The 15030-nt window shown below is 47.5% G+C and overlaps 1 protein-coding gene across 1 annotated transcript; it reads left to right on the top strand.

The window, feature by feature from the left end:
• Window positions 1-2897: 2897 nt before the first annotated feature.
• Window positions 2898-11768, top strand: Glrx (glutaredoxin). Its single transcript, XM_038322521.2, has 3 exons — window positions 2898-3177; window positions 8600-8727; window positions 10899-11768. Exons 1-2 carry the CDS (start codon window positions 2971-2973, stop codon window positions 8711-8713), a joined length of 321 nt encoding a protein of 106 aa, XP_038178449.1. The 5' UTR covers window positions 2898-2970; the 3' UTR covers window positions 8714-8727; window positions 10899-11768.
• The last annotated feature ends 3262 nt before the right edge of the window (window positions 11769-15030 follow it).

The following is a 15030-nucleotide window of genomic DNA, read 5'->3' as shown; positions in this document are numbered from 1 at the left end:
GGACCCGCATTTCTAGAGACTGTCCACAGAGCTGGCTGGGAGGCCATGTGAAGTGAGGAGACAGGGGACAGGGCCCCCAAGTAGAGTCAGGTGTTCAGACCCAGGGGAGACCTGGGAGGCAGACCTGGGACAGCTTGGCTGTTTCATGTAAGCAAAAGTAGAGGGCAGGAGAGAAGCCTCCCCCTTCCTGCCCTCCGCACAGAAGGAAGTCAGTATATAGAGGGAGGGAAGCAGGCATAGATGAAAGCTGGGTGTAGTCAGATTTTTTTTCGGACTGCCAGCTCACAAATAATGGCACAGAGACTTATTATTAACTATGGGAGCCTGACCATAGCTCAGGCTTCTGTCCAGCTAGTTCTTATAACTTAAATTAACCCATACTTTAAAATCTATGTTTTTCCATGAGGCCATCCTGCTTCCTCCTGATCTGCCCTCTCTGCCCAGAAGTTCGGCCTATCGTCTCTTGCCTAACTATTATTGGCTGTTCAGCTTTTTATTACACTAACCACAGCAATCCATCATCACAGTGCACACATATCCTACAACCCCTGGCAGCTTGAATAACCCAGGGAGGCTGAGAGGCTGAAGGAGGCTTCAGATGGGGCATCTCAGCTGCTGCATTCCTGAGGCTTGGGAGAGAAGTCCAGGCACGGAAACCAAATGCAACATTCATCATCAGTGACAACCAGAACGGCATGTGGAGAAGACCTTGCCCCAGGATGCCACATGCACAGGTAATATTCTCAAGAAAGGAGCTAAGTCAGAACATACAGATGTGCCGGAACAAAAAGCAGACCATGCTGCCACTAACATTGGAAAGCAGAGAGCTTCTAGAGGGGTTACTGATTAAAATAGCATCCTGCCAAGCAAGAATGGAGAAAGCCTGAGAAATGTTCATTCGTGGCCAAACTCTTCGGCCCTCAAATGGGGCCACAAAATCACTGCACTGCCTCACATCCCCACAGACCACTAGCTTGTCAGTGCTCTGCCCAGGAACCTCACCTCCCCACAATGTTGCTTGCACTCCCACTTGTTCCGGAAGAGTCCTTATCTGCTCCTATGCTCATACTACCCTCTCTGGGCCTCTTGAGGGAGGACAGGCATCACTGAGGGGCCCCACCAGGTCCCCACTGAAACACCCGTGGTTTCTGAAGGTCTGCACTGGTCTGTAGTGCCAACGCTGTGGGCCTGCACACCTACGCAGCACAGGAGCCTATGGGCACATTTCCCCCTCACGGAGCCGAAGCCCCAGTTTTGCTGAGACACAGACTACAGTTCATAGGGTAGCCTCTGACTCAGTGACTGTCAAGTTAGAGGTACAGACTGATAGGAAAAGATCCCCATCTGGCAGGAGTTTGGAGTTAAGGGTAGCGTGGGACTCCACGTCCCAGGTGACTCTGCAGACAGATTTCTTGCGAGGTTTCAGGGTTCTGCCTATGCTAACTTCACACTTAGACTTCTGGGTTAGGCTGAACACCAGGTCCAGGATGAGTAAGCAAACTGAGGCGTTTGGGCAGAAGGTGATAAGGAGAGTCAGACAGTCAGGTGATTAGGAAAGACGATGCCAGGAAAACATAGGTGGCGGCTGCAGGCAAAGGCCAGAGGGCGAAAGTGCAAGAAATGGAAGGCCACCATAGTTCTCAGCCATGGTCTGAGAGAGACCAGACCAGTCAGACTCTTAGGAAAGGGGGCTGCAGGAAGGGAAAAACAGACAGTGCTGAGAAGACAAAGACACTACAAACCAGCCTGCACCAGGTGCTGATGCCCCAATGTCATGGAAACAGACAGAGCCCTGCAGACGTTTGGGCCTCAAGAGGCCTCTGGGATGGGCCAGCGTCTGGAGGCTAAAGGGAAGGAAAAGAAGGGCAGGGTACCGACTTTACCCGGAAGCTCACTCTGGAGTGTGAGAAGCTACTGGCTGGGAGGTCTCCAGCTCAGTCATGCAGCCCTGCCACACTTGTCTGGTGGGACAGGGCTTTCTCTGAACCACTTCAGTGACCCTGAATCTGGCAATTTAACCACTATTTTGCAATTTGATTTTGGTAACAATGAGAGTGACAAAGAAAGCGACCTCCAGCAGTCGATCTTCCTCTCTCTTGTCACAGTGTGAGCCAGAGCCACCAGCATGGAACCTTGGAAAGGTAATCTAGGCCATAGGCGTTTTCTCTTTGAACTGCTTATCTAATTCGGCCCTGCCTCCTGTAGCTCATTGGCTCACTGTGGAAACAAGTCAGGCAGGAAGAGATCCCCATTCTGTGTGGAGCTTGAAGTCAGGGGTTCTGTGGAAATTGCTTTCTTACCTAACCGCTGTTCAAATGTCACCAATGCTAAGGCTGTTGGGGTGGGGCAGGTGTATCTAAGGCTTAGCTTGCCAGGTAGGTCCTGTGCAGAGTGCGGTCACAATCTACGCTGTTGAAAGGGGAGTAGTGTTCGGTATGGCCTCAGTACTGTGCACACATTTGGCAGACACAGAAGTCCAGGTAGCTTTGCTGCCATGTTTTTACATGTTCAGATCCAGTTCCACTAACCACACAACACTCACCTTTTAGGCTAAACAAAGCAACCTCCAGTGGCCCAATCACCTTTTCACCCTACTTCCTATGGAGTGCCACAGCATTCCTGAATGGTTGTGTTTATGTTTTTAAAAACAATCTTGTCTCCAAAAGATAAAAAAAAAAAAGAATTTGCTCTAAGAGGTCCCAGCCTACTCCCAGAAGCTGGTCAATGCAGTCTCTGCTACCCTCGAGGGTGATTTAGGTTCGTTCCCTGCTATTGGACAGGCATTCCCAAAGGCAGAGAGCACAAAGACAGCCTGGCCTAGGCTGGCCCTTTAAAACTGAATCATCCTGCTTGCTAACTCCTCCTCCAAGGAGGTTCCTTTTTAAATGAAAGCTGTGGCTAAGCCACGTTTTACACCCAACCAGGACCTTCTACTGAGCGGTCCTTCTGGGAAAGCTGCAGCCTGCCGGCATGGCTCAGGAATTTGTTAACGGCAAGATCCAGCCTGGAAAGGTGGTCGTGTTCATCAAGCCCACCTGCCCCTACTGCCAGAAGACCCAGGAAATCCTCAGGCAACTGCCTTTCAAACAAGGGCTTCTGGAATTTGTGGATATCACAGCTACCAACAACACCAATGAGATTCAAGATTATTTACAGCAGCTCACCGGAGCGAGAACAGTGAGTGTGTTCAAATGCTAAGAAAGGCTCAAGGGTTGCAGGTTCCTTTCAGAGTGCAGACATCCATGCCTTTTCTAGGTTGCCACTGCCAGGACGCAGTCCTTCCCAGCCTCTAGAGGGCTTTGCAGGGTGTGGGGGAGGAACCTGAGGACAGACGAGTCAGACAGCAGCAGAGGTACTGTCTTGGAGGACACCACAGGGATGCATGGTGTCAGCTCTGTGGGCTCTGCAGCCAGCTGGAGGCAGTCGGCTGTGCATCTGAGGGCTTTGTTTTACGAACTATTTTGAGCTGACAGTGTTCATCTGATGAGGCAGGGGGCAGCTGAGAGGCTGGGTGTGACCTTCAGCTTTCTGTTAAGGAACTCGGCAGCAAACACACTTCTTCCCTGTTTGCACTCGTCACGGTACGGTTTGTGAGCCTTCACTTTCTTTTCTCTAGACGTTATAACCTGGTTTGCTCCTTCTTATCTAGCTCCACCCACTAGGAAAAGAAACCCTCTGCTCCACCGTTTGCCCCTTGTGCTGCCTTAATTAGAGGCTATTTCAGGCCTGCTGCTACTCAGGCCTGGTTACCACATTAGCTTCTGGAATAGTCTGCGAGTTTCTTGCCTTCCTAGGGGCCTGGCCAGACAGCTGGAGTAGCACTTCAGAAGCCTGTTCTGCAGATACACTGTGGCTCCTTCCCTCAGAAAAGGCTTGCTTTGTGCCCGGGCTGCTGCTGGCCCAGTCTAGCAGCTTCTGGTGCTGGGACAGCGAGCTGGTCTCACTGTTACTGGAGTGCTGGGGGACAAAGCCCAGGGTCTGGCAGCCCCAACAAGCCAAGAACCTTGGCCACCTGCCTCCAATACCAATTAAAGGGACACGTGACAGTGAAAAGCAGAGAAAAGAAACATATTCAATGAGGTCTCACTGGGAAGATGAATACCTAAAGAGGTCATCCAGTGCTTCCCAAGTCCATAAAGTTCAGGGTGTGTGTGTGTGTGTGTGTGTGTGTGTGTGTGTGTGTGTGTGGTGTGTCAACCCACATTTGTGAGACAGGCCAAGAGTTAACTTTGGGTGACTTTTTTGATCACTCTCAATAACCATTTTTTGAGACAGGATCCTTCACTGAATTTGGAGTTCACAGACTGGGCTGATGGCTAGAAACCCTGAGGGTCATCCTATATCAGTCTCCCCAATATTGTGACTTATATTTTTCTATAGATTGTGGGAGATAAAACTAAGGTCCTTGCTCTCATGGGCAAGCACCTCACCAACTGAGCCCTCTCCCCAGGCTAAGGCTTAGGTTCATATAGCAGGTGGCAGGTGTATAGCAGATCAAGGTGAGGTCCCCACCCACTGTTGGCTCATTCGTTATCTCAGGTACAGTTGGTCTCGTAAGGACCTCAGAACTGTGAAATCTCTTCCTGTGAGGCAAGGTCCTGCACTGGCTGGCATCAGGACTTCGGCCTTTTGCAGCCCAGGTTTTCCGGGGAAACTAGTTTTGAGGCCCAGTGTTTAGATAGTCAAAGGGAAAGACACGGAGTCTCCCCTGATGGCCATCACACCAATTCACTTACACACATCGTAGGGCAGTGTTGGCAGAAACACATTTCCTACTTGAGATTTAGTGTGACTTAGAGGGTTTTCTCTGTGACCTAGGTATAAAGCCTTGGAAATTGTCTCATTCAAAAATCTGTATTCTAGTGCAGACCAAGAGTACACTGTTTTACAGCTGTACGGTGGAGTCTTGGAGCAGAGACACAAATAGTGGAGAGACCAGAGAAGTGGGAACACTCCTACAGGCCCGTGCACAAACCTCATTGGCCAATGGAGTCACTGGGAACTTCTCAGACAATCCCGTGCTCACACCACACTCCTATTTAGCCTCCCAAGAGCAGAGGTAGGAGCCAGCCATCGGGAACAGTGGGAAAGATCTGCAGGTGGTTCCAGCTACAGCAGGATCAGCGAGGATGTTGCCTGTGCCGAACAGCAACTGTTCCAGAGGAAAACAATCTTCATCTTCAATCTTAGCAGATGTTTGCACTTATTTGTAAAGCAACACTTTTGTAGTAGCCTTTTAAGTTTAAATTTTCAAAAGGGGTGTGTGTGTGTGTGTGTGTGCACGCACATGCGTGTGGTAAATTCGTGTGTGTACATGAGTGTGTGGCGACTAGAAGTTGACCTCGGGATGTGTTTTCAATCACTCTCCACATTAGTTTTTTTGAGGCAGGGTCTTTCAATGAACCAGCACCTTAGTCATTTGGTTAGGCTGCCAAGCCTGTGAGCCCGTGGGATCCACCCATCTCCCAGTAATATGCACTGTCATGCCTGGTTTTTCCATGGCTTCTCAGGATCTGAACTCAGGGCCCTCATGAGCCATATCTGTGATCCTCTATGTATCCTCCCCCCAAATAGGTTTTTTAGTCCAAATCCAAACACATACTTTTGAGGGAAGCACAAAAGCTTCTAACTCACTGCTTCCAGATCCTATTGGGATGTGTTTACCTTCTAGGGCAGTGAGAACTTGAGTGTGGTTGGCTGTTTAGTCGCCCTGCGTGACCTATGGGAAGTGGTCCACAGTAGGAGTTCAGCGGGACTGACCACAGAGACAGTCTTTACTCTAGCAAGACTGGCTCTCTAAGGCTCCTACCCGGGGGCTTTTGTCTGCTACTTCTCCAGAGCTCCGCCTTTCTCCTTGAGCTTTTGATGGAACTTTCTGCAAATTGCCTTCATTTTTGTGTGAAGAGGCTTAGTTTTCCTCCATGGTCATAGGATGATTTTTCTGGATAGAAAACATATTTTTCAGCTTTTATAATGTGTCAGACATTTCTGCACAGTGAAGATACAGCCATGAAAAAACTCCTACTTTGTAAAATGTGCACTTTTGTGTGGGAGACAAACAATACAATGAATTGTGTATTTGGGAGGTGGCAATGATGTACTTACCAAGAAAATTAGGCAATAGGAGACAGAGTGTATGCAGCAGGCTGCTGTTTCAAATGGAACCATAAGGGCCTCACCAAGATGAAGGAAAAGACAAAAAGTAAAGTCCAGCACACCTGCCTTTAGTGTGCTCGAGTGACTGGTGTCCCATGGAGCTAGGTGGCGGGCATGACAGGGACACTAAGGGTTAGAGTAAGAAGGGCTTGATCTGAGGCCTGGAGAAGGCCTCTAATCTCCCAAACACCAGCTTGGGCTGCCCTGCACGTGCGCAGGCTGCTGCTGGAATGTGGCTCCTGGAAGGGCCGTTCTGGTCACTAATGTCATCAGTACAAAAACTGCTTTTCCCTCAAAGGAGTTGGCTTATCCTTGAGTCAAGTGAATGAGCGTTGCCTGAGAGGATGGAGCTAGGTTACCTCCACGTTCCAACGCAGAAGCAGAAAAAAGAGATCCAAATAAGGCAATTTTTAAAAACCTTAGGTGGACTATGAAAGAAGTGAGTTAAAGTCGTACAGATAGACCTTGGATGCTGTGAGATAGCATTCTTACCCTCTGACAGGTAGAAGAGTGGTTTCGTTAAGATACTACATGTATATGTTCATTGGGTGTGACACTGTGGTGTAGTTAGAAAGAAAATGCCCCCCCAAAAGGAGTGGCATTTTCAGGAGGTGTAGCTTTGCCGGAGTAGGTGTGGCCTTGTTAGAGGAAGTGTGTCAATGTGGGGGTGGGCTTTGAGGTCTCTTCTCAAGTTTCACCCAAGTGTCCACTTCTTGTTGCCTGCAAGATGTAGCAGTTTCCACTCTGCCTGCACACCATGCTCCCCACCATAATGACAACAACTGAACCTCTGAGCTGTAAGCCAGCCACTCCAGTTAAACGTTTTCCTTAGAAGAGTTGGCATAGTCATAGTATCTCTTCACAGCAATAAAAAAACTCCAGTTAAGACAGCAAGGTAGGCTAAAGGTCATTCAAGATTGCAAAGTTGGCCCTGAAACACCCACAGTCCACAGGCTTCACCGTCAGTGAAGCTCGAATCAGTCCATCAGCCTCTGCACACGCAGCTAGTTTTACAGAAACAAGAGACTGCAGAAAGGACAGGGTCTGGGCTGAAACTGAGAGACAGTCTGAGACCACACAGAATTCAGTTGGGAATGGCAGACAGAAGAAGGGGCTCACAGTAGAAAACCTGGCCAACAATGGTCAGAAGTAGAGAAGAGGGTGCTGGGAAGATGGCTCGGTGGATAAAGCATTTACCTCCCAAGCATACACGAATGGCAGCCTGCTTGTAAACCCTCTGTGCTGGGAGCAAGGACCCTTCCTCATTTTAATAAAAAAAAAAAAAGGTAGACTAATCAAGGAAGACACTCACTGTCAGCTTTTGACCTCTGTACACACAGGAAGTGAACCCTAGACTTGCAGAGAATGCTGGGGAGACCCATTCCAGGAAAACCCAGAGCTTGGTTTTAGGGTGAAGGTTCTTCCTCCTCTAGGAGTAGCTGAGTCAACTTCCTTCTAGGAGAGGGGTGGGGCCAGAGGTTTGAGTGACAAATGTTTTTCTTCCTCCTTCTCACCTGACTATGGGGGTGGGGCGAGGGTGGAAGGCAAGGTTCCTTCTGGCTTCTTGCCAGAGTGTACAAAAAAACATCTAAGGAACAGCCAGACCGTTTCAGGGCCTGTCTCAGGCAGGCAACACTGTGGGGCTGGGAAGTGGACAGGGGAGTGTGTGGTGGGGGTAGGGGGCTCAGTAACACTGGGAGAAATCAGGGTGATCTGTGTAGACCAGGGAGTGAAAGGTGACCGGGACCTGGGAAATGTTTAGAAATTCAGACTCCTGGACCTTAGCTCATTTTGTCTGAATCTCAAAATTGGGGGTTGAAAGAAGAAATCTGTGTCCCGTTTAACCAGACTTTCCAGGATTCTGAGTCTCAGGCAAGGAGAGAAACAGCCCCTGGGAACTGATGTTAGCTCTTTATGGTGCACAATACTGTCTTCTAGTTGAGGACAGCTCACTTGTGATTTAATAACAGGGGAATGAATTACTTAATAAGCATGGATCGACCTTCCAGCTGCACCGAGTAAGAAGAATGCCCCTGATTGCTGCGGTTTTGTAGATGGTCTCAGGTCTTGGGTCTTTCCAACTTCAGGGAAGCCAGAGCAAAACCTGGTATTCTTACTGCATCAATAAGAATTTGCTCCCGACCTATATCTGTAAAGTGAAAAAAACTGTCAATGCCCAGCTCATCCAACCTGAAACACCTTTTCTTACCATTTCCCACATGGGGCTGAGGATTCAACTCATGCTCAGTGGCCATGCCTCTGAACTACAACCTAGCCCTAGTAATGTTTTTTTTAAATGATTACTTCTACTCTTAAGAGTCTTAAAAGACTCTTCGGAAGGTTGTAAAGCCACTTGTGAAGCCTAGCATGGTGGACAATGGGCGGTGGGGTAATCACACTAGTCACAGGATCCTTGACTGTCCTGACTTGCTCACTTCTGCAGGTCCCTCGGGTCTTCATTGGTAAAGACTGTATAGGTGGATGCAGTGATCTCATTGCCATGCAGCAGAATGGGGAGCTGATGACCCGGCTGAAGCAGATCGGAGCTCTGCAGTAATGGAAGGGAGGCAGGTGAGCCTGGGCCAGGGCACTGGGAGACAATGGCTTTCTGCTGCCATTTTTTGTTATGCTGTAGGAAGGCATTCTGGGAAGCGGGGGTGATCTGAGGAACGGAGACAACATTTACTGATGAATTTTACATCTTACAGAAGGATGAATTGTACCAGAGAGAAATCCTTTCAATGAACCTTTATTTAACAAATGTATTGTGCTAGACACAGTACTAAACATAAGCACACAAAAAGATAACCTGGAACTTCCAGTCCCTAGAGATAGATCACAAACAACTAAATTATTCACTCCTGAAGCACACAGAATAATTAGATGGAAGCAGGGCGGGGTGAAGGGGGGTGCTTGCACCCAAGGACGAAGGAAGCGGGTCTTTCTCAGCAGGGACTGCCTGACTAGGACTCAGCTAACTAAAGATGAAGGATTCCCGAGGGATAGTAGAAAGTAAGATTGGAAACAGGACAATGGGGAGGAAGAGTTATAGACAGGGTTGCCGCGCAGAGGCCATGAGGGGATGTGCTTAAGTAAAAGATGAAATGAGGGCTTTTTGTTTTGTTTTTTTTTCCACGTGTTTATATGTGATCTAGACCTAACTGACTTCTCAAATGCCAAATCAGACACCTGAAGGAGATCATTGGCCCAGTGGAAAACCACAAGGAGATTAACTGATTAGAAAATTGGGGTCTCCTTTTAGGGTTCTTGTCCATACTGGACAATTTTATTAAATTTCAAAAGAAAAACTTGAGGGTAGGAAAGTTGTAAATCTTGGCAGTTGCCAGAAGAGGAAGTGCAGATGGGAAGAAAGAGCCACATCCTTTGAGTTAAGCCAGCATGGAGTCAGGAAGGAGAGTGAGCAAGGGAGGCTCAGGGTGAGGGAGAACATACTTAGAACTGAGAGGAATAATGGAAAAGCTGAGCCCTTCTGGGTGATTCAGAAAAACAGGTAGGCTGTGGAGTTGTGTGTCTGTAAGAGACTGCATCACTAAGAAAAGAAAACATCTCCTTAAAGGAATAACTATTCTTCCTATTTCCTTAGCTTGAGGTGGGCCTGCCTTCTTGAAGGGTGGTCCCTTGGACAGGTGGTGGGCCAGCCCAATTCTCTTAAGGGAGAAGCCAATGGCTTGTCTCCACTAAGAGGTAGACTACACTCTTTTGGTTAGTAGGCAACAGCTTTTCCTCAATGGACCTTCAATGCTATAGTGTAATACCAGGATGCCTTGGGTCTAATGAGTAAGCTCTCTGTGTCCTCCAGTATTTAGAGTTAGCAAGCTTCCAGGGACACATACACAGAGAGACTCAAGTGTTTCTTCTAAGGAAGATGAAAGTAATGATTTGTTATTGTTGTGTTTTTTGTTGTTGTTTTGTTTTGTGTTTTGAGAAAGGATTTTTCTGTGTAGCCCCAGCTGTCCTAGAACTCACTCTGTAAACCAGGCTGACCTCGAACTCACAGAGATCCGCCTGCCTCTGCCTCTGCCTCTGCCTCTGCCTCTGCCTCTGCCTCTGCCTCTGCCTCTGCCTCTGCCTCTGCCTCCTGAATGCTGGGATTAAAGTTGTGCGCCACCACTGTCCAGTGAAAGTAAAGTAATGATTCTTTAACATAAAAGATCTTTGAGAGGCTGCGTGACTCACAGATCAGCAATTTATCCTTTCGACAAGTCCTATATGTTGATTGCAGTGGTCACTCAGGATAGGAATAGAAGGAAGGAGGTCTCTCTCTAGGCTTCAAATAGTCTATGTCAATATATGTCTTTGGATCCCTGTTTGCAGCATCACAACTGGTGAGCACTGTCCGTTCAGGGTAACTTTCTGCACTCACAGAGTTCTAAATCACTGAAAACCTAGTTAGTGACACCCATTGACTTCCATTCTAGAACACGTTTAGCAGGTCAGGCTGAGGTTAAGAATGAAACAAAGAAAATGCCATTTCCCTAGCCCCTGTGCTAGCGTGGGTGATAGTGTTCACAGCTGTACCCAGTGCTGGCGTGGGCGACAGTCTTCACGGCTATAGCCTATCATTCTTTCCCCTGTCCTGTGCTGTTCCTGTTTTCCTGGTAACTCCTGCCCAAGGTCACCTGTAGTAGGTGTGTCTAGATGGCTAGAGTGTTGTGCTGTGGGAAGGGAGGCTGAGTTATTTATAACATGGAATCTAGTTCTTTGTCTCTTTCCCACCACAGACCCTGTGCTGACAGCAGCTGTCCAGCCATGCTGACGCCAGTGCTAATGTCTGAGAACTGACCTGCACCACAAACACGGCAGTATTCCCTGGTGACTGGGATTTTGAACAAAAACAGCTTTTATTTCTTCTTTTCTCAATGCTAAAAACTACTACAATTTCCTTTTAATCCTGCAGCCAGAAAGTTTAGCAGACCACACTAGTTAAATCTTGAACTCTTCACATGCTGCCATGTCTCTACCTCTAAGCTTTCTCGGCCAAGTTTCTACAAATCTCCAGTGAATCTGTTCCTGGTTCTCTGCTAGTACTGGTCCACTGAAACAGTTCTGTAGAACTTGGCTTTATAAAGGCTTTATTCAACCAGTGAATATTGTGAACTTGTTTTCAGGTCCCATACACACATCTCCTCCCCATCCCCAACCCCTTCTTCCACCATCACTGCTGAGTCAGTGTGCTCAATCTTGCCCTCTCCCAGAACTCACAGAAGGTAGTGCACACTTGTGTGAGGATGCGCTTTGAGAAACCAGATGAAGAAGCAATGACCACACTACCAGACTGCAGAGCAAATGGCAGTCAGCACTGTCTGTAAAGATGATTGCCCAGAAAATCCCAAGTAGCTGGGTGTTGTTCTGAGTTAGACTACCAGCAAAATTAAATATGAAATGCAAATTTCAAAACATTGCTTCCAAGAATGTCTGTTAAAAAAAAAAAAAAAAGAATGTCTGTGAAGTCATTTTCGAAACTGTCCTAAATAATTCCTTCCACCCACACCTTGATGTCTCGCAATGGTTTAAATGTTGTGGAACTGCAGGTCCCGTCTCTGTCTGCAGTGAGAAGAGCCCATTCCTAATAAAGATGTACCTGGAAATGACTAATGATTTCTCTTGGGTTGTGTTCTATGTTCTCAAGCTTTAGGGGTGGTGGGACAGCGCAGTGGGTCATGACACGTGCTTCCAGGCTGAGTCCTAACCCTGGGGTCCATGCGGTGGAAGGAGAGAACTGGCTCTGAACATTTCGCTTTACTCCACACTCAGTGTGGCACACAGGTGCTTCTTAAAATAGATTTAATTGTGTGTAGTTACGTGTGTGTGTCTGTATGTGGTTACATGTGCGTGTGTGTGTGTGTGTGTGTGTGTGTGTGACTGCAGGTATCGCTGGAGGCCAGAGGTGTCCAATCCCCACAGCTGGAGTTACAGGCAGTTGTTAGCTGTCAGACTGGGTGCTGAGAGCTAAAACTGGGACCTCTGCAAAAGCAGTAGGCACTCTTAGCCAGGGAGCCATCTCTCTAGCTCATGGCCTTTAATTTTTTTTAAGTGAAAAAATTTAAATATAATGCCAACTGTATATTGTTTAGGACCCAGTAATTGCTTCTATTCCTATTTTATACCTAGTAGCCTGCTGATGCCTCTTCCCCTTTTGGGCCCTTGCTCTCCCTGTACCCATGATTGCTAGTTGTCAGGATCCACGCTGGTTTCTGGGGAGGCTGTAGCAAAGAACTCTGCTGGACTCTAAGAGGCACACTTTGTGTGTGGAGCAGAAGCGTCCACAAAATCAAGGGACCCTTGACCCTCATCCTCACTCAAGCGAGTAAGGTGACCAACAGATTTTACAGTGCTTCAGAGGTTGCGTCCATGTCCCCATCTCCTGTGTGAAGGTACGACCCCATACCTAATGGGCTCTCCCCCTGGCCAGGTGAATTTCTCTGCCTACAAATAAGGAGAGGGAAAGACGAGGAGAATCAGGAGTCTGAGGGGTAGGAAGGGGCCCCATTAGTGAGCATGATTTTAGTATGGGGTCTCTCTTGTATGATTTTCTTGGTCAGGGGAAATTAAGTCTGTGAAATTAGAATCCTTGGGAAGAGGTGTCCTTAGAGATATTGAAAGGCTCACAAGACACTAAATTTTCATTTCACAGTTTTATACATCATGGTCTTTTACCACATTTTTTCAATACTTTATTAAAAGTGAGTAATTGGTTTACTCAATCACACTTTTTTTCCTGGCTTATGTATGACATCAACAGAGAATGAAACAAACCCACTTAAAGTATCATGACCCTGTGTACACAATTATCAGTTCGACATGTTTAATTCGAAAAAGTCCCAGTGTGCCTGGTGGATTCTGAGGGTCAACCCTTACCTCAGTGGAAAACAGCAACACATCAGTGGTGCAAAGAGAGGTACCCCTCCGTCTTAGGATCTGAACTAGGAGAGGCACCCCTCTGTCTTAGGATCTGAACTAGGAGAGGCACCCCTCCGTCTTAGGATCAGAACTAGAAGAGGGGCACCCCTCCATCTTAGGATCTGAACTAGGAGAGGCACCCCTCCATCTTAGGATCTGAACTAGAAGAGGGGCACCCCTCCGTCTTAGGATCAGAACTAGAAGAGGGGCACCCCTCTGTCTTAGGATCTGAACTAGGAGAGGCACCCCTCTGTCTTAGGATCAGAACTAGAAGAGGGGCACCCCTCCGTCTTAGGATCTGAACTAGGAGAGGCACCCCTCTGTCTTAGGATCAGAAATAGAAGAGGGGGCACCCCTCCGTCTTAGGATCCAAACTAGAAAAGGGGCACCCCTCTGTCTTAGGATCTGAACTAGAAGGGGGGCACAGGAGGTGAATGACTCCAAACAGTGTCTTCCAGACACAGCAGGACTGATGCACATGTGAATTCGCAGACACAGGGCCTGCTGATGGGGTCCCAGCACTGAGAGGGGAAATTGGGCACAGGCAAAGAAGATGTCTGCAGTGCTAGCAAAGGGAAAAGGATTTGTTCCAATGGAGTGTCACTGAGTATAACAGCTATACTCTGGAGAGGCCCCGTGCTCAAGAGTAGTTGGTCAAAACAAAATAAACCTTCATTTTTTTTGCCATTGATTATTTTTTGTTTGTTTATTTTGGCTTTTGTTTTAGGTGGGTTTTTCTTTTTTGAATGAGAGAGGAGAGAAATAACATGAATTGTTTAGATGGGGAGGTATGAAAGATCTGGGAGGAGGTGGGGGAGAGAAAAACATGATATATTGTATGAAAAAATGTAAACTTTATCATATGTATATGGGTGTTGCCTATGTGTATGTCTATGCACTGCATGTGTACAGTGCCCGTGGAAGCCAGGAAAGGATATCAGGGCATTAGGTCCCTGGGACTGGAGTTACAGATGGATGTTAGCTACCATACTAGGTAAATGAATCTAAGTTTTCTGGAAGAGTAGCCAGTGCTCTTAATTTTCAAATCATCTTTCCAGTTCCCCACTTTAACGTTTATTATTTATGACTGTTTTCATTCATGCATGGATGTGTGCCACGAGCAGGCCTCGAGAGGATGTCAGGTCCCCTGGTAATGGGGTTACCACAGATGGTAATGACGATGGCTGTGAGCCCCCGCCCCCATGTGGGTGCTGGGAACTGAACCTAGGTCCTCTGCAAGAGCACTAAGTTCTCTTAACTGCTGAGCTTATCTCTCTAGCCTAGGGATGACTTGGTGACCTTGGAGTCAGCTTTGTAAGCCAAGACAGCGTTTCCCAGCTACGTACCCATTCCTCATCATCTTCCTCCCCTTGCAGGCAGCAGGCCAGCACCCTTACTTCATAAAGGATGTCACCTACTTCAGAGTTAGTTGAATGACTGTGCACTGATGGAGGAGAGTTATCTGTCTATGTTTCTTTCATTGGTTAATTAATAAAGAAAACTGCCTTGGCCCTTTAAGAGACAGAAAATTAGGTAGGTGGAGTAGACAGAACAGAATTGTGGGAACAAGGAAGTAGAGTTGGGGAGACGCTTCAGGCAGGCTCCATAGTGAGTCTCCATGCTGCTCCTCTCCGAGATGGACGCAGGTTAAGATCTCTCCTGGTAAGCCACAACTCGTGGTGCTACCCAAATTACTAAATATGGGTTAAAGGAAGATGTGAGAATTAACTAATAAGAGGCTACAGATAATGGGCCAGGCAGTGTTTAAAAGAATACAGTTTCCGTGTAATTATTTCGGATAAAGCTAGCCGGTTGCTGGGAACTGGGCGGCGGGAACGCAGCCACGCCGCCGCTTCACACTACAGATTGGCGCTCCAACGTGATGGACTAAATCCACGTAAAAACCTGAAAAGGCTTTAAATAAAGGAGAGAGAGAGTTTAACACAGCTTTTT

The sequence above is a fragment of the Arvicola amphibius genome, chromosome 3 (genome assembly GCF_903992535.2).
Source record: "Arvicola amphibius chromosome 3, mArvAmp1.2, whole genome shotgun sequence".
Taxonomy (NCBI): Eukaryota; Metazoa; Chordata; class Mammalia; order Rodentia; family Cricetidae; genus Arvicola; species Arvicola amphibius.
Note: the sequence above shows the minus strand (reverse complement) of the source record. Positions and strands in the feature narration are given on the sequence as shown.

What these genes read in the sequence shown, in the direction of transcription:
- Glrx (XM_038322521.2), top strand. Translation starts at nt 2,971, where the DNA reads ATGGCTCAGGAATTTGTTAACGGCAAGATCCAGCCTGGAAAGGTGGTC. An exon ending in AGCTCACCGGAGCGAGAACA is followed by an intron (nt 3,178 to 8,599) that starts GTGAGTGTGTTC and finishes TCACTTCTGCAG; the next exon opens with GTCCCTCGGGTCTTCATTGG.